Source organism: Miniopterus schreibersii, assembly GCF_964146895.1.
Source record: "Miniopterus schreibersii genome assembly, chromosome: 19".
NCBI classification, from domain to species: Eukaryota; Metazoa; Chordata; class Mammalia; order Chiroptera; family Miniopteridae; genus Miniopterus; species Miniopterus schreibersii.
The window spans coordinates 37,220,072-37,244,404 of NC_138119.1; the positions used below are offsets into that span (position 1 = coordinate 37,220,072).

At 54.4% G+C, this 24,333-nt stretch overlaps 1 protein-coding gene across 1 annotated transcript in view; it reads left to right on the top strand.

Annotated features, from left to right (window-relative positions):
• ILDR2 (immunoglobulin like domain containing receptor 2) overlaps window positions 1-23,851 on the top strand; it is a 55,181-nt gene extending 31,330 nt beyond the window's left edge. Inside the window, exons 4-10 of the mRNA XM_081120704.1 lie at window positions 755-811; window positions 3,189-3,335; window positions 4,800-4,976; window positions 12,441-12,554; window positions 16,296-16,512; window positions 17,441-18,020; window positions 18,210-23,851. Of these exons, the coding sequence (XP_080976830.1) occupies window positions 755-811; window positions 3,189-3,335; window positions 4,800-4,976; window positions 12,441-12,554; window positions 16,296-16,512; window positions 17,441-18,020; window positions 18,210-18,245 (1,328 nt within the window). The 3' untranslated portion in view covers window positions 18,246-23,851. The remainder of the gene's footprint in view (window positions 1-754; window positions 812-3,188; window positions 3,336-4,799; window positions 4,977-12,440; window positions 12,555-16,295; window positions 16,513-17,440; window positions 18,021-18,209) is intronic.
• Window positions 23,852-24,333: the final 482 nt, after the last annotated feature.

A 24,333-nucleotide genomic window follows, 5' to 3' on the forward strand; every position in this document is an offset into this window, starting at 1 on the left:
GCACGTGAGGCCAGTCACCAAGGACTGACCTCGCGCTCGCCCTCCGGTCACGCGCCCCCTCCACCCCGCCCCCCCGCAGCTCCGTGGGCCCCGGGGCCTCGAGGGGCACCTGTTCCCACTCCAGCCCCAGGCGGCTCTGCCGCACCACGCAGAGGCACCTGCCGCACGCAGCGCCAGCTGTGGGTGCCATACGGGGAAGCCAGACCGCGCGCGGCGTGCAGGCCATTTCCGAAGCCGGCCGGAGCGAGGAGGGGTTCGTAGCCAGCCCAGCGCCTCTCTCCCCTGCCTATGAAAACTCCAATCACTGAACTATCTCGGGGCTATAAACAGAATCATGTAGTGAGATTATTCTGAGTTAAAACCACATATGTACTTTTGTTTTTATATGGACACGGGGATGTGTGTGGAAATGTAGGTTGAACATCAGATACAGACGGGCTGGACTTTCCAGTAAAATGTGCTGAGAGGGCTGTAAGATGTGCGGCGTTCTGCTCCATGGGCTCTCGCAGTTGAAGCAGACCTTTCCTCCTGTAAACACGTGGAGACAGTTCTGTTTCTGCCCCCACCTGATGCAGGTGTGGCGTTCACTTAGAGGCTGCCGCAGGGTGACGGGGAAGGTCACTGTCTTGACCGAGGCCCCCCCCCAAAGAGCGTGGCCAGCGCCCTGTGCGGGGATGGTGCTGACCGCAGCCAGGCGCCAGGCTGTGTTCCTTTGGAGTAACCGCTTTCCTTCTTTCCTTTCTACCTCTTCTAGGCAGGACAGGGCTGCTTGCTGATCTCTTGCCCAGTTTTGCTGTGGAGATTATGCCAGGTACTCAGTCATTTAACTCTTTATTTGCTTAATTTGCTGTCACTCCATCTGTCTGGCTTCTGCATGTGTCACTAATTGCTCCTTTAATTTATTAGAATATTTGTCTGTACATGTCTGTGGTCTTTTCCGGGATGAACTAATAAGCCCACTGGGAGAGCCTTTAAGTTGTATTTCTTCTATTATTAGATGCTAAAAGAAAAATGATTAGTAAAAATGGGCTGAGATGGAGACCCAGTCCTTCCGTGCCAGGCTTGTGGGCTCTTTGGCTATCTCCATGCCCATCTTGTCCGTGTCCTAGCCGCACCCAAATAGCTATAAGTGTCCTTGACGGATCATGACTTTTCTGCGTTCCTTTTGCCCTGTTATATGTTTACCCATTCATGAGTGTGCAGCCATGTCACTCTGGCCTTTTATAACTGTATCAAAACTCTTTTCAAACGTAATGAATGCTAGCACCCCTTCTCCCTTGAAGAGCACACTTCTGTGCACCTGCTCTGCTATGTATTCAACTCCAGGGCCTTCCGAGGCCCCTAAGTCCTGGGGTTCTGGACCGTGAGTCAAGGACAGCGGTCCTAAATGCACTCCTGTCCTCTTATGTAGCTTCAGTTGACTGCGGCAGCCCAGACGAGGCAGCATCAGTTTGGTGCGGCCCTGTGGCCCATAAAGGAGGAAGGCTCGGGCGGAGACAGGAACGGGCCCGGGGAGGGAGTGTCCAGACTCGGACATAGGAAAGGCTTCCGTCTTGCTTTGGAGGGTTTCTGCCCAAGGCTGAAGAGCTGCCTAATAGTTAAGAGCAACAGAGAGATACTAAATATTTCTGGCCACTGGTTTTGACTTGGGTCAAGGTTTAAGAAACATCCAGAGTCTCCCCAGTTGAACTTCACTCACTGTTCACCCGTGAATTCCCCTGGCCCTTTCCCATCAGCTGACCAAACCCAAAAGTAGACATTCTTCTCACTGATGATGATGCCAAGGACAGAGCTGTGCTTTGTGATCCCCCTTATCCAGAATTGCGTCAGCTTGTACACGAAAGAAACAATGTTCCATTGCATCCCTTCCCCAAATTAGATGTTATGTGCCCCGCTTCCAAGAAAGAGTTACTGTATTTTTCATATCTCGCCCTGGATGCCTGACTTACCCTCCCTTTGACTGCAAAGAATCCTTTCACGGATAACATTGTTCTGCAAGGTCACCCGGCAGCCTTTTCTCCTGGACCGCCTGACCCTCACTGTAGCCACCGTCACGCCACGCACCTCACCGAGTCCCCAGGGTCATGGCTGTCTCGGCACGTGATGTGATGTTATTCCTAGAGCCCAGGCCAAAGCCCTCGGCCGTCTCCCGTCCTCAGCAGGGATGCCCTCCAGACCACACTGGCCACAGCGCTTCTCATCTCTTCTCCGAAATGGTTCATTTGAACGTATTTCCGGTGGATGAGCGAGGAGGGCCGTTCAGGAAGCAAGTTGTCTCTCTGAGGAAGTTATGTTCTAAGCAAAGGTCAAATACCTTTACCATCATCACAAAGGCTTTTACATGATGAACATGCCATATTTTCAAGTTCCACCTGAATGTCCATTTAACCGAAGGAATATTTAATAACCAAAATTTAAGGGGAAAAGCATACTTAAAGTTCACTGTAAAGGGGTTTTTGGTAGATGACCTTCAATCAAAATGAATTACTTTAATCTTTTAGCTTTTAAGGGAAATCACAGCTCCCCCCTGTCTCCCAGGCCTCCAGTGGGAAGCTGGGCCCTATAGCAAGTCTCAGAAGTGAGAGGGGGGGACAGTGTCTGCTGTATCTGAGGCTCTGTCTCCTCTCTAGTCATGGTTTGTTGGACAGGTAGAAGCCCTGTGCTGGGTTCAGGAAAGGTGTTCCGGGGCAATGGGCAGGGAAATGGATTAATACCTGTGGACCCAGACCATATAACATGTTCTGATTCAGACCAGGCGGACATGGAGAAGTTTTTCTCAGGACTTACACTTTTAGCAGCAAGACTAACTTGACTCCCCAAGATACGTAATCACAGAACCCACCCCTTGATAGCTCAGCAAACCAAATCCCCTGCCCCAGGCGTGAGTCTTTCTGCTCTTGCCCCACGCTTGTCCTGACACCACAACCAACATGGGAAGCCTGTTCCCCAGGGCGGCGCTGAAACTCCGCCCCGCGGCTTGTGCTGGTCCTGGCACTCGGTGGGACCCTGGTGACCGTCCTGTCCTCAGCGCCCCAGCCCCGGGGGCGTCTGCTCTTCTCGCTGTCCCAGCTCCTGCCGAGTTTGGGGGCCTGGGCTCAGTTGCAAGGCGCCGGGTCCCGCCTGCTCCCGCTCCCCGCCGGGGGACACGGAGGAGGGCCCTGACGCAGGCTTCTCTGCGCGTCTTCCAGAGTGGGTGTTTGTCGGCCTGGTGATCCTGGGAGCCTTCCTGTTCTTCGTCCTGGTGGGCATCTGCTGGTGCCAGTGCTGCCCACACAGCTGCTGCTGCTACGTCCGCTGCCCCTGCTGCCCGGACTCCTGCTGCTGCCCTCGGGCCTGTGAGTAGAGGGCCCAGTGGGCAGCTGGAGAGTTGTCTGTGACCCCGCGGACGGCCTGTGCCCCAGGTCCTTCTCTGCCTCCTTTCCTTCCGCCCAGATGTTGCTCATGGCAGACCCCCCGGGCCCTGCGTCCAGAGCTCACCCTCCTTGTTTGCCATCTCGCCTCCATCCGCCCTCCATGCTGCTTGTCCGCACCTGTCCCGGCATTTGGAGTCCTCGTCGGCGCTCGATGACAGGAAGGGCCGGTTCAGGAGGGTGAGGGCGTGGGCGAGGCTCCTGTCCTCTCCCGGCATTCAGACCCGGGCAGGCCTCTGGCCGCGAGAGCTCCTCTGGGTAGCGGAGTGTGCGGACCACAGCCTGGGCTTATTGACTCCCGCCACAGAAGGGCTCTAGAGGAACTGGTTCTCCCGTGAGGACTGACAGGTTCGCCTTCCTGGCCAAGCCCAGGGAGGCATTAAGTTTGGAACCCCTCCATAAACCACATCTCGAAGGAGAGAGACACAGCGAGTATGTTTAGGACCCTCAGGAATAAAGCACTTTCCCGGAGAGGCCAGGTTACCTGCCCTGCTTCTGGGCTCACGCGCAGGGCCACGTGCGAGCCCATTGCTTGCTTTGCCTCTAGAAGCATCCCAGGCGCCCCTGGAAGCAGCCCTGGGCAGCCCTGTGGCTGGGCCGCCTACAGACTGTGTTGTTAAGGGTGGGCTGCTGCTGTCACTGGATAGGCTGTGTGACAGCTCCCAGCGCCACTTAATTACTCAGTTGCCAGGTACTAAACACTGTAATTCATGATGTCGTCTTCTGACGGAGCTGGAGGAGTCTAAGGGAGTGGGGAGAGTGGTTCCGGTGCAGTAATTTAGGCGTAGGAGAACACAGGTGCGCAAGCTGTGTGTACACACACACATAACCACACACACATGCCCACATGGGCACACATGCACACGCACAGCATGCATGCACACGATAAGCACATGCACAGGCACACATGGGCACACACACACATAACCACACACACATGCACACATGGGCACACATGCACACACACAGCATGCATGCACACGATAAGCGCATGCACAGGCACACATGGGCGCACATGCATAGGTGCACACACAGGCACACATGGGCACACACACATAGGTGCACACACACAGGAACGCATGGGCACACAGCATGCATGCACACGATAAGCACATGCACAGGCACACATGGGCACACACTCAGGTGCACACACAGGCACACATGGGTGCACACACATAGGTGCACACATGGGCACACATGCACAGGCACACACAGCATGCATACATGTGATAAGCACACGTACGGGCGCACATGGGCACACACAGAGGCACACGCGCGTACACAGGCACACACCCAGGAGCTCCCTGAAGCGCATCCTCGGGGACATGTGGCGCGAGGGCTGTGGAGGGTGGGGCCATATAATCTCTCACTCTTCCTCTCCCTCCACAGTGTATGAAGCAGGGAAAGCAGCCAAGGCCGGGTACCCTCCCTCTGTGTCCTGTGTCCCTGGCCCCTACTCCATCCCCTCTGTCCCCCTGAGAGGCGCCCCCTCATCGGGCATGCTGATGGACAAGCCGCACCCACCTCCCCTGGCTCCAAGCGACTCCACTGGAGGAAGCCGCAGTGGTAAATGTGGTTCCAGACTGCCCTGCCCCGCGCCCCCCCCCCCCCGGCTTCCACACTGGCTACTAGCTGATGATAACCGTTAGCTCGGGGATGCTTCTTTGGAAGATGGTTATCTCCACTCCAGAGGTCAGGAAATAGTTTTCTCATCCCTACCTAGTGCTCAGGGCTAGCTGGTACTGTGAGGAGCACCAAGAAGTGTAGGACATGGGTGTGCCCAGGCAGTATGGTCCAGCCGGGGCAGAAGGATGGACCTTTATGAAGGCAATTAGATGCTAAAGAGTGTGGGACTGGGAGAGTAAAGCAGAGAGAGCTGGAGTGGCTGCCAAGTCTTCAGAAGAGGTGAGCCCTGAGCTGGGCCTGGAGGAATAAGAGGATTGGGAGAGCAGAGCGGGGAGGGGGGGTGTCACTGTGCACCCTCAGGAGGCAGGAGGGTGGAAGCCAGAGCTGGGAGAACATGCTGTGTGTGTTTGATGGTGTCCAGCTTACTGGTCTGACTCCCTAATATTGTGGAGCCTTGAACCCCTCCCCCCAGGAGAGCTGGGGCTTGATGAGAGTCATGACAGGCAGACTCCTGAGCGGAGAGGTGACATGCTCTCAGGGCAAATGGTAGGTGTGGGAGAGTGGAGTCAGACCCCCGGGGCTGAGATGTGACTGAAGTTGTTCGGGGGGACATGGAGCATCTGGATGGAGACGATGGGAGCTGAAAAGAGTGGGCAGTTAGATGCTTGGAGAGAGGAAATGATCAGACTTGAGGGAACGAGGGAACATTCAAGAGGCACCTCGGTGTCCAGTGGTGCATACCACGGACAGAAGTGGACTCTTGGCGAGGAGACCTACCTAGAGGAGATCAGCTGCACTTAGGTGATGAACTGCGGTACAGGCTGGGCCGGGTGGAAGGCAGGGGGTGTTGAGGTGGTGCTTTCCTGGAGGCGTCAGACCAGGGTTACGGAGCGGTAGGGTTGGAGCTGTGTGTGCAGGAGACTTGGGGGGTGATTTATAAATCCCAAGACGAGACGTGGATGAGCCACTAGGGAGGGGAGAGCAGACACTTCTGCCCTGGAAGCATCTGGCCGCCTTCAGGGGGAAGTGGGCTGAGGACCTCGCCCACTTAGTGAGCCATCAGTGCTGACTGACCGTGGAGGGAGCGGGTCCCCAGTGAGTCATCGTATCTGCTTTTCCTTTCCCTGGAATTATCCATAGAATCCTGCTGAGACCGGAAATGAGTCACAGACTGAGAAGTAGAAGTCAACGATCAAGGACACACAGGGAATGGGGGAGAGAGTGCAGCTGGGTCCTGGGGATGGAATGGGCCAGGGCCAGGGCCAGGGCCAGGGCCAGGACCAGGGTTAGCCATTCATGGAGCTTTTCTCCAGTCTCTCTCCCGCCTTCCCACCAGAACCCTCCCTCTCCCCCCACACTGCAGTTCAGGAGCCTCAGGATGAAATTATTCATATTTCTAGAATGGCAGGTCCTTCCTCTCTCCTGTTTCCAGTGTTTTCCCAGCTCCTCTTTGTTGCACTTCTGTCATTTTGGCCCATCCTGCCTTACTAACGAATGTAACTGGAAGAGGCCTGGAAATAGGAAAATGTATTATTTCACACAGCAAGAAACCCAGGGTGAGGTGGCCCTGGGGTTGGCTAATGGAGCAGTTCGGGGGAGATCACTAAAGGACCCCATTCTTGCGCGCTCCTCCCGAGCACTCCCTGGTTCTCCCGCAGCGCCTGCCACAGTGCAGGGACTGCATGCATCCAGAGGCAGGAAACATACGCTTCTTCCATATGCTGCTTTTCTCAGGAGTGAGGGGACTTGGCCAGAAGCCCCCCTCCTTCTCGCAGACGTCTCACAGTCTTATTCTCAAGAATTGTGCCCCGTGTCCCTTCCTAAACCAGATTGGCGTGGACTAGTCGAGACTCATCTTTAGGCCAAAACACCTATTGACCTTGGAAATGAACAAAATCAGGGCTCTGTTAGCAAGGAAAAGGGGCCGTCACACAACCAGTGTCAACCCCAGGCAGCCCGTGTGCTCATCCCGCCGAGCACACCTCTGTCCTCATGGTCCCATGGCCAGAATGACTGATGGCGCCAACGTTCCATGTGGATTATTCTCTAAAGCATGTTAGAAACGTGAAGAAATGCTGCACATTTAGCCTATATTTATATGCTACCTCAATTTTGGGGTAGTCACCTAGCAACAGTAATTTTTCAGATTCCATTTGTACACAACTCTCTTTGGAACCCTGGGTGGCTGGAAAGGCATCTTGGACGAGCTGTGCATAGTACAGCCAGTGGGTTACCGAGTGGGGGGCTGAGAGGCAGCGGTTCCCGCTCCCGTTCGTCGTCGAGGCTGGCTGGGACCTCTCACACTGGAAGACGCCCACCACTTCCCAGGCTCCGGATCCACCCTCTGAGCTCTCTCTTTCTTGGATATCCCCACTGTACCCCGTTCCCACCCCACATCTCCAGCCTTCCTTTAGGGACTCTTTCCTGTCAGCCTTCAGAACACGATAATCTGCAAAACCCTCTAGGCCGCTGCGGGTACGTCCCCACCTCCCTTCCCTCTCCACCGCCAAACGCCCTGCAAGACTTGCACGGTTCACGTGGGCTCGCGTCAGCTCCCCAGACCGCGTCTGCTCCCGCCGTGGCTGCAGACGGGCGCGTGCCGGGCTCGCCTCCTCGCTGCGCCCACGGACCCTCAGCCTGCCCCTCGAGTCCCCCACCCGCCGCGGCCCTTTGCCCTGCCTCCCCGCGCTGCGCTGCGCTCTGGTATCTCCTGCCTCTTGCGCCACCTGCTCCTCTGCGCGCCCAGAGGTTGGTGCCCCTGTTTTGACCGTGTCCCCTCCCTGGGAAGTCGTACCTGCTCCCAGGCTCTGGCCATTGTGTATGCCGACGACTCTGCCCTCTCCTCTGACCCTCGGTCCCCCACGTCCACCCGCCTCGCAGTCTCTACCCTGCATTTCAAACTCAGCCCCCCCCCCCCGAAAGCGGAATTAATCTGCTGTTTGTCAGCTTCAACTCGCCCCTTCTTATTTCAGTGGCTGGCACCACTGCCCACCCACCAGCCCCAACCAGAAGCGGGGACCTCACCCTCCTCTCGCCCCTCCCTCACTCCCCGCCTCCAGTGCCGCCACCTCCCGCCTGGATGAATGGAATAATCTCCGGCGCTTTCCGCATCCACTCTTCCTGGCTCTGACCCATTCATCACATCCCCCTGGCCCTCACTCAGCCTTCTCACAAAAGAACTGAGTAGGCAGGTAGGGTTTGGAAATGTCATTTTGAAAACTAATAAGGATGTGTCTATATATATGCCTACTGTATGCATACAGGGAGCATGCAAATTCTAGCATCACTTCCCCCACAGCTGCGCTGCTGTCCCCCGGGGGTGGAACCTGGCAGCTGTTCCGTCACCCACAAACAGCCTCGCTTAGCTTGCTGTGCCAGGACTCAGAGAAGGCTATAGCCATGGGTACCTGCCTTAGGGACGTCATGTGCAAGTTCGATAAGTTTCATTTGGCTGCAATGGGGAAATTAACTGAAAAATAGTTGAGCCTTAATGGAGTCAAAAGTATTAGCTCAAATAAGAATTTTTAAAAATTAGAGTGTGGCATGAAAATGAACATCCTAATATTTCCTCTCTGGTGAAAGCAAAGTCGGCAAGGCTAATAAATTAGAGAAGCTGACGTAGGAAGCCACACCAACCAAAGGACGTGGAGCGGTCTGAACTTGAAAAGAGAAAAATCATCCATCCACCCTAAACTGAAACATCATGGAGAAAAAAAGTCATTTTCCAAAAAAATGCTGGACTTTGGTCTAGGACCTTTCTTATTAAAATATCACCACCTATCAGAGTTCTCTGATCTTCAGACAAAGTACAGACAAAAATCAACCAGATACCATTCTATTTATTTTTCAGATTAAAAGAAAATTTTCATACATGCTTATAAATTTCCCCTCAAGGTACATGTGGTCTAGCAGAGTGGCTGGGGGCCTAATAAATGGAACTACTGCAGCATTGGATAGGCTGTTCTCTCGTGCCGCCTCAGAGAAAGGTCCCACCCGCTTAGATGGTCAGGAAAGGCCTTGCGGTGCTTTATTCTCCTGAGCATGTTGGGGACACGGCCAGCTCCGACCGGCATGAGAGAATCGGTTACAGTGCCCATGCGATGGAATTGAGAGCATGCGATGAAAAAACCCAGCACCTCTCGAGGGAGAATTGCCTAGCTTTTCAGCTACTGGGACCAAATGCATGATGCCTCTAAAGTCTCAAGATCAATACTTTGCCTCTGTCCTTTTTGACAAATGAGAGGGATTTAGATTTCTGAAGTCCTGGGCCTGTGGGACTGGGAGGTCAAAGCTGAAAGTATCCAGTGCAGGGAGTCTTTACACAGCCAGGATCGAAAGGCAAAACTGCGGCTTCGTTGGAGCTGGGAATGGCTAGTGTAACGTTTCAGGGACCTGAGAACCTGGCATACGTATCAAATCTGCGTCATAATGACACAAAACAATCTGAGCTCCAGCCCAAGTTGCAGCTAAGGGAGAGGCTTCCAGCTGTTTCTCTGGGTGGTAGCCGTCTCTCGTGCCAGGGGCAGCACATAGACATTGTTCCACAGAACAACACCCCCATCTCAGGATTTATTACTGAAGGTTGACCATAACGGTGCTTCGCGAATTAAGAACACCCAGATAAAGCCACAGCCACAGGTAGAGTAGTTCCCTTCCCTAGTGCCTACAAACATTCTTATTTTCTTTACTTAGGAAATCATCAATAATAATAAAAACTTACCTAAACCTTGCTGCTCCCTCAAGCTACCATTCAAGCCTTCTCCTTCCTGGTCAAAATTCTCCAGCAAACCACCTGCATGGCCTTTCCTGCCTTAATCTGTAATCCCTTGTAATATAGCTTCTGTTCCTGATTTCCTTCCCATTCATTCATTCATTCACTCATTCATTCAAACACACATGTTCTGAATGTCTGCAGTGTGCCAGGCACTGTGCTAGGTGCTGGGGATGAGAGATAAACAGAGAACTGGTCCTGTCCTCAGGAGATTGACAGTCTAGAGAGGGAAATTCTACTGAAAATACTTCTAAAGAAACCATGAACCCCACTCCATCCCAAGCTGGCAGCTATTGAGCTCAACAAACACTTATTAAGTGCCTACTATGTGTTAGGGTTGTGTGTTTTTTACGCAGAGTGATAAGGATTCCTGTCCCTCCAGAATCTTTGGGAAGATTACCCACTTCTACAAATAACTTGAAACACACTAGAATATATGAAGGGCTGTGATGAAAGTTCAAACTAAATCATTTGTAAGTTAGGAGTGCGACAGAGAAGAGCTAGAACTTCTCTAGCAACGAGAATCAGAGTCTTTTAGAAGTGATGACATTTGAGCTGCCCCTAATAACTAGAGAACTTGCCCGGTTCCTCAGATTTTGGTCTTTTATATCTTTTTTTTTTTTTTAAATATACCTTTATTGATTTCAGAGATAGGAAAGGAGAGGGAAAGAGAGAGACAGAAACATCAATGATGAGAGAGTCACTGATCAAGCCCACAACTGGGCATGTGCCCTGACCGGGAATCGAACCCCGATCGCCTGGATCCTAGGTCAACGCTCAACCGCTGAGCCACACCCGGCCAGGCTATATCTTCTCTTCTTTAAGAGATTATTTAAAGGGTGGGAAGTATTAGTTGCCTTCTGCAGACATGGAAACTGAGTCCCAGAGAGGTCACCGTTTATTTGAGGTCCCTCGATAAACCAGTGGATGTCCACAGGGCCCAGCTCCCCACCTCCCGGCCCTGTGTCTCCCCATCAGATGTAACTGCCTCAGAACAGACAGAGCAGCCTGGTGGGATAATTGCGTTTTAATTGAACTGTCTGTACTACTCTGCAAACGCCTCTGCAGAGACGGGAGCCTGTGCAGCCTGATACGTAAAATCTTTCCGCTAATAATTGCTTCTGCGAAAAGATGATGGATCTAACCTCCAGGAGAAGGAGCCGCTAAGTAGCCTGTGCTGGGGTTCGTTGCTTTTTTAACGCCACATTGGAGGTGAGCGAGGACTGCCCAGCACACTCTCACATGGCGCCAGCCCCCCTGCCAGGGGCGTGTGGCCTCCGCAGGGCCAGGGCTGTGCCTGGGGCTGCGGAATAGTACACTTTAGTCTCCCACGCGCACGGCCAGGGAACACGGCCAGAGAGCCGGAGGCACGTGCTGGCGTGGCTGCTTTATGCGCCCGCCTCGCTGCGGGACCGGGATGCTGGAGGTGGGCCACCTGCTTCCGTCTCATGGTCTAGTCCTGAGGGGCTGAAAGACAGGACCGTGCCCCAGAGCACAGTGCCCTCGCCACCCGCGGGCACTGCCTACTCTGGGCTCTTTCCTGTCCCGTCTCCTTCCTGCTGTGATCCTAGACGCCAGGACAGGCAAGATGGCCAGTTGGGGTGGACCAGTCACACGGCACGGTCCCTGCCCTGGCGCTGCCGGGGATCCGAGCGAGCTGGGAAGCCCTCTGAGCCAGTTTTCTCCACCATCCGCTGTGGCTGAGAACCACCTCCTTCGGCCGCCGTGAGGAGCGATGGCCATGCCAGGGGCTTGGCGAGCGCCCGGCGCATGCTCTGCCCGTCGTGTCTGTTGCCATGAGTGCTGTTCCCCCCTCCTTTGTTCCTTTCTTTTGCCCTTGCTCTGTCCTCTGTGACGATTAGACCTCCCCGGGGCTGGCCCTGGGCTAGACTGATGCTGAAGGGATGCGGCGGGCCGCCAGCAGCCTTTGGCCCTGACAATACGAGTGATAGGAATGTGAGGGACAGGAGTGTCTGCTGCTGCTTTAATTCTGTCTGTCATTAAGCCCTGAAACTAATACCTGCTTGTAACCACACAGCCAGCAGCAGGTTGGATTGCTCATGTCTACAGTGTTCCCTGTCCATAAAGGAAACATGACAATGGTCACCATGTCCTGTGCATCCTCTGTCGGACTGATGTGCATGTAGCCTGTAATCTCGTATCAGCTCGACGCACCACCCAGCTATGGGATTTGCACCGTCCCCCAGGCAACCTGAGGCGGCCAGGCCCCCTTGTCAAGGTCCCTCATGTTGAGGTGTCCGTTTTAAAGTCACAGGTACCCCCACCAAGGGAAGGTGTGAGCCTCAGACTTAGAGCGGTCTGTGTCCTCAATCTAGAAAGTGGTCTGTTCCTAGGGTGAGTATTTAAGTAACAGAGTCCTGAGCTTTGAGAAGATGAGCCCCAAGGGGAGCTATCGGAGGTGGGGAGACAGGAAGGGTAACAGTGACTGGAAATGCCCGGTAATAGGGTTCTGTCATTGACCTGCTGGTCCCCCGCCCCGGGGCACCTTGTGAGAAAGGACCTCAGGCGTTTACATACAGATGACTGGTCCGAGCAGGTTCAGAGAGAGCTGCTGGTAAGACACGGCGGCCTGGCCTCCTGGTTTTCAGCTCACCTTGTCTTTTTCTCAACAGTTCGCAAAGGTTACCGGATCCAAGCGGACAAGGAGCGGGACTCCATGAAGGTCCTGTACTACGTCGAGAAGGAGCTGGCCCAGTTCGATCCAGCCCGAAGGCTGAGAGGCCGCTGTGAGCCCGTGTTTTGTGTGATCTGTGCCTTGTGCAGGAATTCACAGCTAAAGGGGCCCTGGGGTGGTCACTGAACTTGGCAGCTTTTGACCTTCAGGGTCAGCACTAGCAGGGGTGCTGGTAACACCACCCTGAAGCAAGCAGTTTCAAGTATGCAGGAGGGAGGGACACGGGCTCCTGGCGTGAACAGAGCGCACGGGTCCTGTGGGGTTTGTGTTGGGTGTGTCCGTGGGGCAGTCAGTGTTGCTGGGGCCAGCATTCCTGGGGTTGGAAATGTCTTACTAAAACAGCCTTTCCCCAGTGCCTCCTTTAAAGTATATTCTGGATGACTCACATGTGGAAGCTTAGGTTGCAGTTATTCCAACATGATAGGTCCAGCTGGGCACTGGCTGTGTGGGGGCCCTGTGAGTGCAAAGGAACTGTGCCAACTGCATTTGGTAAAAAAGAGGCCTCCGTTCCTCTGAGATGCCCGCAGCAGAGACTGATAGGCAAGCCCGGAGGCTGCCCGGCTTGTCAAGGAACTTTTTAATTACTGAGTCTGTAGGGGGCAGGGCCCTCGACTTCACTCATCCCTGGCCCTTGGAGACTTTGCCACTGACACAGCCGACTCTCTGGGGTGGGCTTCAAACGAGCAGCCGTGGGGAGAGGCGGCGCCGGCAGGCGGGCCAGCGAGGGCACCACACTCCTGTCCTTGAACCCCCCTCATCCTGGAACCAGCGAGGGGCGTGATGGGACTGTTGGGGCCACCCTGAACGCAGCCCACGGGAGCTTTGTGCAGTCGAAGGACGACAGGTTCCTCCCGGCCCGAGGTGCTAAATTCATCCCATCTGAGCTGCAGTTGTCGCGGGTCCTCCCACCGCCTGGGCTATAAACAGACCGGCTCCAGATTGGAATGTCAGGGATGCAGATGTCACCGCACTTGACGAGCTAGTTGTAACCGTGTTGTCATGGATCCCTGGAAGGGGACAGGGAGACTGTTCGTGATCAAGAAGGGGCCTACGGGAGAGCCCTGTGAATCTCACAGCTCGGAGAAAAGTTAAACTGGTTTAGGTGGTGTCTCCTGGCTACCTGGATGAAAATGGTCCTCAGGGTCTGGCAGCTCACAAGGTCATGGAATATTAGTGCCCAAGGGGACCCTGGAGATGGCCTGGATCCACCTTGCAGTGTAAAGATACGGACACAGAAGCCCGAGGGTTGAAGTGACAGAATCAGACTAGAACCCAGCACCCCTGACTCCCATCCTGTGGGAGGAGAACTTGTGAGCAGACTAGGTGGCTCTGTGGCTGCCATGGCATGTGCTGCTCAGAGAGCACAGCCTTCTAGCTCATAGGACTTCAGGGTGTTGGGGCTGGAAGAGACTGAGGTTGCTGAATCTCCCTCCCTCGTTTTACAGAGGAGGGAAGGGAGGTGGAAGGAAGTCACCAGTGCTGGGACTTGGCGCCGATGCCAGGGCCGGAACCCAATCCCCTGGAACCTGCCAGTTGACGTTACGATAAAGGCACAGAGAGATGAGGCAGGAATATAGTTCCCCGGGCTTGGAGTGGCTCTATTCCTGAGAGCAAAGTAACCCTGGGGTGGATCAGGGAAGTGGCACCGTCTTGAAGATCTCACAGAGTGGACCTCATGGTTCCAGGTTGCAACAGGGAGGGATCCATTACACAAGCATTGGGTGTTCAGGGTCCACCAGCCATATGACCCTTGCTGACCTTGCCCCTTATAATGGGGAGTTGCCCTTGGGATGCTTTTAGTCTGAAATCCCAGTGCAGGGGTCAGCAAACTACAGCTCCCAGGGCACCCATGTCCCGCCTCCTGTTTTGGTAAGTAAATTTTATTAGAGCACAGCCACGCCAATTCACGTATATTGTCTAGGACTCCGTTCATGCTGCAATGGCAGAGCTGAATAGTTGTGACAGTATGGCTTGCAAATCCTAAAGTATTTACTGTGTGGCCCTTTACAGAAAGCGTTTGCCTGTCCTGTCCTCGAGTTACAGTATTAGGTACCTGCCCAGTGGAGGAGGGTCACTGTTCAGTGGGACAGAAATTAGAACATGCAACCTGGACAACCCACCAGGTGACTGGGGAAATAGCCTCACTACCTGGAGATACAAGAAACCTCCATTGTTCCCTGAAGTCTGAGGACAGCTCTGAGCCAACAATGTGATTTTTTAATAGTCACACGTGACTACTGACAGTCCTCACACTTGGTGCATTTTAAGGTTCTCTTCTGTATGCTTCCCGGGAGATGACTTCACTGGGCTCACGAGAAAGGAAAGGTTCTGGATTTTATTCATCAAGAGTATCTGGGTTATTTTCCTTGAAAATACACATTAACTACTCCACTCTCCTTAGAAGAAAGGTTTAAAATTAGGTTATGATTCAAAACCAGCTGATGACCAGAACCAACTGATGACCAAACTGCATGGCGTTCCTGGATGGCCCTGTGTCCTGGAGAGATGGAGAAGAGGCATGTTCGTGCCCTGGGGGAGGACCTCCTTCCCCTGCCTGAGTGGGAGCCAGCAGCAGTTCTCAGCTCCTGTGAGGACTGTTGGGGACACAGAGGAAAAGACGCAGAGGGACCCCCAGGCCCACCTTGTGCCTCCACATCCTGTCTTGGTTTACCTTGTGCTCAGCAGTGATCTTACATGTTGTAAATGTTGATTTTGATAATATTTTTGAAGTTCTAACCAAAGAATTTTAGAAAACAAATGGCTTAAATTACATTACAAATAGATTCACTAGACTTTTTTTTTTTTAAAGTAAAATGAAATTCAATCCATTTCAAAGTTCTATAAATAAATAGGTGTGTTTTTTGTTTTTTTTCTTTCCAGACTGCAATTCTGGTACTTTTCACAAGTGCTGTTGCAAATAGCTCCCTAGGCACCTTAGGAAATGGGAAAGCTGTGACCAGTCCCCTCCCCCTTTTCACAATGTGGGGCTGGGGCTAGACACAAGTTGAGGCCCCAGGCCATAGTGCAGCCAGTCCCCTTCCTTCCCACACCTCCAAACAGCCGTCCAGGCCACCATGGCCACATACACCAGGAACACTCTTTGGGGGGGGCGGGGTAAGGTTGAGGGGGAAGAGGTCTACCTCAGCCCTGGAAATGGACTTGGAGCCATTTGGAGAGGATACTCCAGGTTCCTGGATGAGCTTCCAGCAGGGAGTAGATGGTCAGACACAAGATGTGCATGTCCCCTTGGCCCTGTGGATGCCTAGCTCTGTGGATGGGCCCAGCTGCAGGTGGCTGGCATGGGTGCTTCTGCAGCCTGGGGTGGCACTGGCCCTGAAGGCCCCGTCTCGGGACTCAGCCAACAGCAGGGAAGATACTGTGATCTGGGGCTTTTACTTTCCCCCTTTTGGCTTGATGTGCCTGGATCATCACAGAATCATGCAAGAAGACAAACATCTGAACAAGATGATGCCGTCCTAGGAGGAGACAGCTGCGAGAGCCCAAGCTCTGGGAAGCCTGCCTTAGGTGGAGCAATAATGATTGTTTTCCGAGGCCAAGAACAGAGCACGGAGGGAGCCTCCCACTCTGTAGGCAAGTGAGCTTCGAGCTGGAGCCAGCGCCTGCTGAGCTGAGAGCACAGACACCGCTAGTTCAGGTCTCCACCCACCCTGGACAGAACGGGGCTGAGGCCCTGGGCTGGGAGTTCCCAGAGGCTCCTGGTCTCGCTCTTACCAGAGTTCCCGTCCTGTCCAGCAGGTAGAAAGCTCTGTCGTGCCTCGTTTTGTCCCTGCAGATAACAACACCATCTCAGAACTCAGCTCCCTACACGAGGACGATGGCAGTTTCCGCCAGTCTTACCATCAGATGCGAAGCAAGCAGTTCCCTGTGTCCCGGGACTTGGAGAGCAATGCCGACTACTGGTCAGGTGTCATGGGAGGCGGCAGCGGGGCAAGCCGGGGGCCCTCCGCCGTGGAGTATAACAGGGAGGACCGCGACAGCTTCAGGCTCAGGTGAACGGGCAGGGAGGGCGGCTCTGGGGCCGGGCTCGCGGGGCAGGCGCGGCAGGCAGGGTGGATCCCAGGCTGTTTTACCAGGTCGCACCGCTGTGCGCCGTCCTAGGTTACCCTGCCACGTTCTCTTTCAGTGAGAACACCCCTTCCCACACTTACTAAGCGAGGACACTGTAGAAGTCACTGCGGGCCTCACGTGGTACTCTAGACCCCCATCTGTCCACACTTCCCTGCCCTTCTCCACTTGACCCTACGGCCTCTAGAAAACCCCACTGACCAGCCCCATCTTTTTTGATCATTTGTTACGTGAAAGGTGAAATGCCAGACACGCTACACGGTTGCATTTGATTGTCTCACTCTACAAGGCAGGTACTGTTAATGTCCCCATTTTAACTTGGGGACACTGAAAGCTCCAGGGAGGCTGGGGGACTCACCCAGGGCCACACAGCCGCGCGCGTGGGAGGCCGAGATTGTGGCCAGTGTTGTGTGGCTGCTTCCCGCTGAAGAGCACCTTCCTCACCCGCCTCCTCTGCCTTGAAGGACAGCAGAGGGTGCCCTTCTCTCCCACGTACCAGTGCAGGGGTCCCTCTGGCCTGTGCCCAAGAGGAAACTTGGTGGTCAGTTTGAGGCAGGACAGGGCCTGTCTGTTATCACCAAGGATCCACAGCGCCCAAGGGGGCTTGAGGGGGTGAGCAGAGACAGGTGGCTGTCACGTAATGCCCAGGAGGCCCCGCCCTGTGGACCACAGCGTTTTCATCAACTCCTCTCCACTGTGAGGCTTCGCGCTGACCCGAGACGGCGCGGGTGCCTCCCCTTCACCGTGGGAGGCCCGCCGGGAGGCGAGGCGCAGGCCACGGACCAGGTCTGCAGACCCAGCCGACCTGGCCCTTCACGTTCCCGGCCACCTGACCCTGTCCCCGTCCCGCAGCCAGCAGCGCTCCAAGTCCGAGATGCTGTCGCGGAAGAGCTTCGCCCCCGGGGTGCCGGCCGTGTCCATGGACGAGCTGGCCGCCTTCGCCGACTCCTACGGCGCGCGCTCCCGCCGGCCCGACGGCAGCCTGGACGCGCGGGCCGGGGGCCGCTTCGAGCGCGCGGAGCCGCGGGCGCGCGGGGGCCTCTTCGGGGACGGGCCCCCCGAGGGCTACTCGCCCGAGCGGTTCTTCGCGGCCAGGAGCCGCGGGCGCGAGCCGCCCGACGCCGAGCGCGCCTGGGCGCCCGAGGACAGCCCGCTGCCCCGGCTGGTGAGCCTGCCGGCCGCCTGCGAGCGCCCGGGCCGCGGGGGCAGCCTGGAGACGCCCGCGCGCCGCGGGGCCGCCTACTACGCCTGGTCGCCGCAGGCCGCCTGCCGGGCGCGCGCGGCCCCGGGCGGCGAGGGGGACGCGCCCGACGACGCGCTGCCGCCCTACAGCGAGCGCGAGCTGAGCCGCGCGCCGTCCCACCGCGGCCGCGACCTGCCCGCCCCGGGCGCCCCGGAGAAGCGGCGGAAGAAGGAGCCCCCCAAGAAGCCGGTGAGGCTGCAGGGCCGCGGCCGGGCGGCGGTGGCCGGAGGAGGGGTGCAGAGCAGCTGGCGGCGGGCGGCTTCAGGGAGCGAGGGCCAGGCTGTGGGCTCTGCCCACAGACCCACCTGTTGTGCTGGGGTGCGGGTGGGGTCTGTCCAGTGTGTGGTCTCACGTTGGGTTCTCTCTGCCCTTCTCCAGAATGACTTTCCAACCAGGATGTCCCTGGTGGTTTGATGTTTGTTGGGGACATCTCTCTGGACGGCGAGAAATCTGAAGTGGACGATGGGGACAAGACAAATCCAGGAGCCAGTAGGCCCAGGACCTTCTCCGGCCACCACCTTGGAAGGTTTGCTGATCTTTGCTTTGGCAAGGGATGGGGGCAGCCTGAGCGAGGCGCATTCCAAACCTCAGGGCCCATCTGACTCGTGTGGGAAACATCATGGAAATGTCTGCGTGTGAGAACATCCCCACACCTGCAGCTTCTCGCCCCGTCTCCTCAGCCGAAGCAGGATTCTCTTCCAAGTCTGACGGAGTGAGCTCGGGACTGCTAATCTCCGGAAAGGCTCTGCCTGCAGCCTGCATTTCTGCGCTGAGGGAAGAATGTATTACTGCTATTAGGCCTTCTGCTGGCAGCGGAAGATAGCTCCAGGCTAAATAGACCTTTATTCCCATCACCTCCTAGTCACTAGTCAGTGACTGTTGTTACACTAAAGTCAGAAGCCTCTAGTGAGCTCGGTGACAGTGACCTGCTGGACAGTCACAGAAATGGCTTCAATTTGCTGATCTGAATGGCAGCTCTTGAGTGGCCGGGACAGTGCGGAAGAGAGGATATACCTGTGTGAGAAGCTGTCCGAGTGGTATTTCTTTGTCCCTTCCGAGAACATAAGCTGCTTTTTCTCTTTCTGCTGCGCACAGCTGAGTCTGGACCATGAGGGCTCTGTCTTCCCGCCCCTGACGTGCCACAGGCTGGGGCCACACACAGCCGTCTCCCTCCCCGTTCCGATCCGATTAGGTTGTCATCAGGTGCCCTTGGATGAATGCTTCGAGTACACACATGAAAGAGAAGAGGGCCCCGCCGGGGGTGGCTCAGCGGTTGCGCATCGACCTAGGATCCAGGAGATCACGGTTCGATTCCCGGTCAGGGCACATGCCTGGGTTGCAGGCTCCATCACCGGTCAGGGGCATGCAGGAGGCAGCCGATCAGTGACAACTTTCTCATCGTTGACGTTTCTCTCTCCCTTTCTCTCTGAAGTCAATAAAGATATATTTTAAAAAGAGAGAAAGAAGAGGGAGGGAAAGGAGAGATGCACGAATGCAGTTAACAGGAAAGAATGAATGTTCTCATTCTATTTGGAACGTGGGCCATTTCCCCCATGAGCACCACGTGATCTTCCCGGGTTTTGTACGGCATTCACCATGCGTAGTTTCTGTCCCAGAAGCACTGCTATTCCAGGACCCTGAAGACATGACCGTGCATCTTGGCCCCACCGGCGGCCACTCCGGGTGCTGTGGGAGATGAGCGATGCTGCTTTCCAGAGGAGAACTTCCCATCGCCACCACTGCCTAAGTGATGGGCTTTGCCTCCCAAAGTTAGATTTTTTTCTGGATTTTGTAATTTGTGTAAATTGCAAAATATGGCCACTCTTTCCTTCTCACCCAGAAGTGAAGTCTGTTTCTCTACCCCTTGAATCTGGCATTGGCCAGATGATTTGATTTGGTTGGTGGCCCAATAACAAATGCGACACAAGCAGAGACAAAAATCCTTGTGCATGGGACTGTCCTCTCTTGCTGCTCTTGGGAACCTTGCAGTTACCACCAGGTGAGCGAGCCGGGCTGTCCCGCTGCATGATGGGAGGAAAGGGCCCAGTTCCCAGTTCCCCGGTCACCCTCTCTGACAGCATGTCAGCTCTCAGCTGAGCAGACACATGGGGGAGCCCAGCCAAGACCAACAGAAGAACCACCCAGCTGAGCTCAGCCTGCATTGCTGATTCTTACTCAAGGCATGAGGCGTTGGTGCACTCTTTAAATTGTCATTTCTCTTCCAGGAAAAACGTTTTCTTATTGCTTCACTGTTCAGCCCTGAATCCCTGACTTTAGGTGTCTCATAGTCTCCACTTTCTTTGACAGACTTTCGTCAAAGCTTTTCACTCCACGCTGTTACGGCGGGACTCATGGTTGGGTCCAATCCCTGGAGGGTGCTTGGCCTCACTGTCCCCGCCTCCCACACTGGTCCATCCTCTATCTGTGGATCCCTGGACAACCTCCGAAGACAGTTCCTTCTTCAGCATCTCCTTGCGCTTCTCCAGGGCCACGTGACTGGAGCTAGACCTTATTCTCAGAGTACCATTCCACTGGTACCCATTTGTTTCACAGTATTTCCAAAATAGTCGTACATGTGCAATGAGGTGAAGTGGCTGGGTGAGGGTCAGTGGATGAGGGCCGGTGGAGGAGAACTGGCCTACCAAGGACTCCGTGGTGGCTCTGGCCTGTCTGAGAGGAACCAGGAGGACAGTTCAGCTCAGTGCTGGCACTTCCAAGGGCTGAAAGACACGAGCCATAACTGGTGCTGAGTCTCAGACGTGCTGGTGTCCTTGGCCTCTGAAAACCTAGGTCTAGCCTGTCCATTTAGGCCCCGGTTGAGATGGAAAAGATGATAAATACGTCCTTTCTTAGTCAACAGCTTTGGGCTTCAACTCAGGCAATTTTGGAGAACACTGGGTGGCTGCAGGAGTTCTCCCTTCATCCTGTGCCCTGTACCAGGCTTTGTGCCACAAAAGAGCCCCTACACCAGCCACAGAGACCTCAGCACTGCTTCTGAGCCGGGCATGTCTGATTTGGGTGGAGGTGGAGGAAAGTAGTGGGAAAGAACGATTAAAATTGGAAACCTGCAATTCCAAAGACGACAAAAGTACAGACAATAAAAAATACAAAGACAGTAACAGGCTCATGAAATAACCTGGGGGTGGAACCAGGCTGTCCTTTGTGGAGTGACCTAGGTCACTGAGATTTCAACCCCTCAGTCGAGAGAGAAAACAGCTGTTTCTGGGCATGTTGACAGGAGATGAGGCTGGCTGGACGAGGGAAGGCAGAGGCGGCCATCAGCACCCCACTTCTCGGGACACGCCCCTCGTTTCTTCTCTCCTGAGTTGTGTCCTCATAGGGAGGGCCTCCCATGCTGGCTTCCTCCCCAGGTTGCACTGGGGCCAACGTAAGTCTGGTGTGAGACGTGGTCTTTGTCTTCTGGGACCTGAGGGAATAGGACATGCCCGAGAAAGAATTGGGAGATTTTATGCATATCGTGAAATATTGCTATGGATAAATGACGGACCCAGAGAATTAAAGTTTTTTTTTATTTAAATGGGTATATTTTGATATTTAGTGTTGTGTGTGTTTGTCCATCCATCTCAAAGATACGCTCAGTGATCTGAAAGCCAATGTTAAGAAAGGTGAACTGGGATGGGGGGGGGGGCCGTGGGATGAGGCGTGAGTCACAGTGAGTCACAGTGCTGAAGGAGGGGCTGTGGATGCAGGTGGCAGGAGGTGTCCCCTGGTCGATGAACTGATTTTCTGGGTCATGCATAGACTCATTAGGAAGCTGGGGACGTTTGTCATGGAGCTGGCTGTGCATGTCAGCTGTCCCACCCAAGCACCATCTCAGGGAACTCTGCTGCTCTGGGGCTCTGATCTGCAGCCTCCAGCGTTGCTGGCCACCCTCAGACACTGAGAAGGTCTCACAGAGATGACGGGCCCTCGTCTCCCTTCTCCAGAGCCTCCCTCTGCACCTGGCACAGGGGGATGGGGAGGGAGGGCTGCCACTCAAGCCTGAGGCACTCCATGCTGAAAAACTTGCCTCGCTGTCAATACCACTAAACAGCCTCAAAGGCTTTGTACAGGTCGTCTGATCAGACCGCAGGCAGCCTTTGCTAGAGGCTAGAGTCACAGATATTGTTGCAATCCGGCCTTTTCTTTACCTGCAGAGGAGTAACCGTTGCTACCCTTAGTGAAGTCACATGTACTTAGGTCTCTAGACTCCGAGCCTATAGGTCTTTTCTGCTGGATCCGTGTTTCCCAAAATTGCCTGACTATACAAATGACTGATGCATTGTGGGCCGTGCCTTGGAGATCGATGGGGGAAGGGGGGTCCAGAGCTAGAATTTGCACTTGAACATGCATTTCAGGAGACTCCTGTGATCAGATACATTTGGGAAATGCTATGCTAGATGGTGGCCCTGGTGTGTCCCAAACCATTGGTCCTGAAGCTTCCTTGGGCTTGGAGACTTTTTCCTCAAATGTCCTGGTGAGGGGTCTCTTACTCCCTTGGGGCTAAGAGTCTGGCTGTAACACAGGGTCTGGGGCAGAACTGAGCAGAGAGAAAGGAAAGCTCGGAGCACTCCCCAGGCCTCCTTCTACGCATTTCCAACCCCAGAACAGTGATCTGTTGTGACAATCTCAGATCTCACAACAAGAATTACAGGTAATTTGCTCATTCCCTCGATGTCATTCTGAGTAAAACTTGAAGATCGTGAACAGGAAGAAAAGAGACCATTGGGGAAATGGCAGAAATAAGTGACGTTCTGAAGTATTCAGATGATAAGCCTGCCTGGTCAACACCCACTTCCACCCGCAGATCCCACGCAGGGTGGGCGCGAACAGAGCATGCCTGCACATCCTTCCAACTCCGGTTTCAACGCTGCCAGCATCTTACAGGAGTTTGAAAGTGATTTATAGGATGTGGGGATCCAATTTCACCAACATGGGGTCCAGCGACTTCAAGTGCCTAGTTTTTCCTGCCAGGATCCTACCTCCTACCTCCTGGAAGCTGATCACTGAAGCTCCAAGTCAGGGCCTTTGAACCTCCGAATGGAGCAAGGACACTCCTGAGCAGCTATCAGCAGCAGCCTGAGTTTTCACGCTGCCCGGGGGGTGATATGAAGGTTAATTCTGATATTCATATGATTTTCAGTGGTGTGTTACTGAGTACAGACCACTTCCACGTGCCCTGTTTGCTGGATCTGTGAGAGGCAGGTTCCAAGAACATAAAACGGAGGTTCCAAGAGGCTAAGCAATTTGCCTGTAATCAAATGACTTAAAAACCTAGAGCCAGGCCTAACGACTGTCTGTCTAGGGTTCTGTCCAGTTCCTGCAGTTCCAGAGGGACTGGGTCTGGCTGACCCTCTGCACAGTGGAACATGGAGAGAGGAGTCCTGAACTCGAGGCCCATGACATGTTGCAGGTGGAGTGAAGCTGTGGACCCAGGCATCCTACCGAGCGCTGTGACTGCTGATGTGACAGGATCAGCCTCGCCCAGGGCTGTGGGGGGAAAGGCCTTGATAAAATGCCTCAGATTCTAGACTTCTTGAGGAGCAGTTTCTGAGCCAAAGTACAAATACAGATAGAATTGTGGGCTTGGGGTGGCCTGCTTCGGAGTGAACTGCCTGCCATCTCCCTGCATTTGGGGAGCTTCGCTGGAATGAAGAGGGCCAGCTACAGAGGGGGCAGTGAAGCGGTTACTTCTCTATGGTTCGAGTGTGTTGGTGGGCTCGACCTACTGCTCTGGGAAGGACAGAGACGAGCCTCTCTCACAGTGCTCTGAGGAAAGGCCGCGTATGGGTGAAGGTACTGACACCCCCCCCCCCCCCAAGAACTGCCTGCGGGAGGAAAGAGAAACAGACAGAGGGCTGAGGAAAGTGCTTCCCACGAGTCACCTGCCCGTTCGTTTTTGCGCCTTGTCTGTGGCATCGAAACCGAAATGTCTCTCTCTTGCCCAGGGTTGTTTTCTCAGTGTCAAACATACAAAGTGAACTGGGTTGTAATGTTTTAAACTTAAATAAAGCATTTGCACCTCCATTTGTTGTCAAGAACTCATATTTAACACTATGTCTAATCATGATCGGACATTCAGTGACCCCAGCAGAAAAATCATCACACGCCCCACGCTGCCTGGACTGCTTTCAGCCCTGCGACGGGGGAATCAGTAACCGCTGTGGCGCTGAGCGTAACGTAAGTTTTTACAGATCTGAAGAGATCTGAAAAATTCCACAGCATCCTAATTAAGAGAATGCATCTTAAAACCGCCGTTAGCAAAAGAAGTGATAAGTACCCCAGGGAACTACTGATCCTCTTACTGGCCAGGCCCTTTCGTGGGCATTGCAGATTCTAGGGACCTGGGTGAATAGAAAGCTGCCCTTGCTTGAAACATCTGGGCTCAGCTCTTTTGAGTAGTTAATTTAAAAGTTAATGTTCACCTGTAGATTTAACTTAAAGATAGACTCCAACAGTATTTAACTCTGATTCCTTCTCTGGACTTTCTGCTATTTTGCCT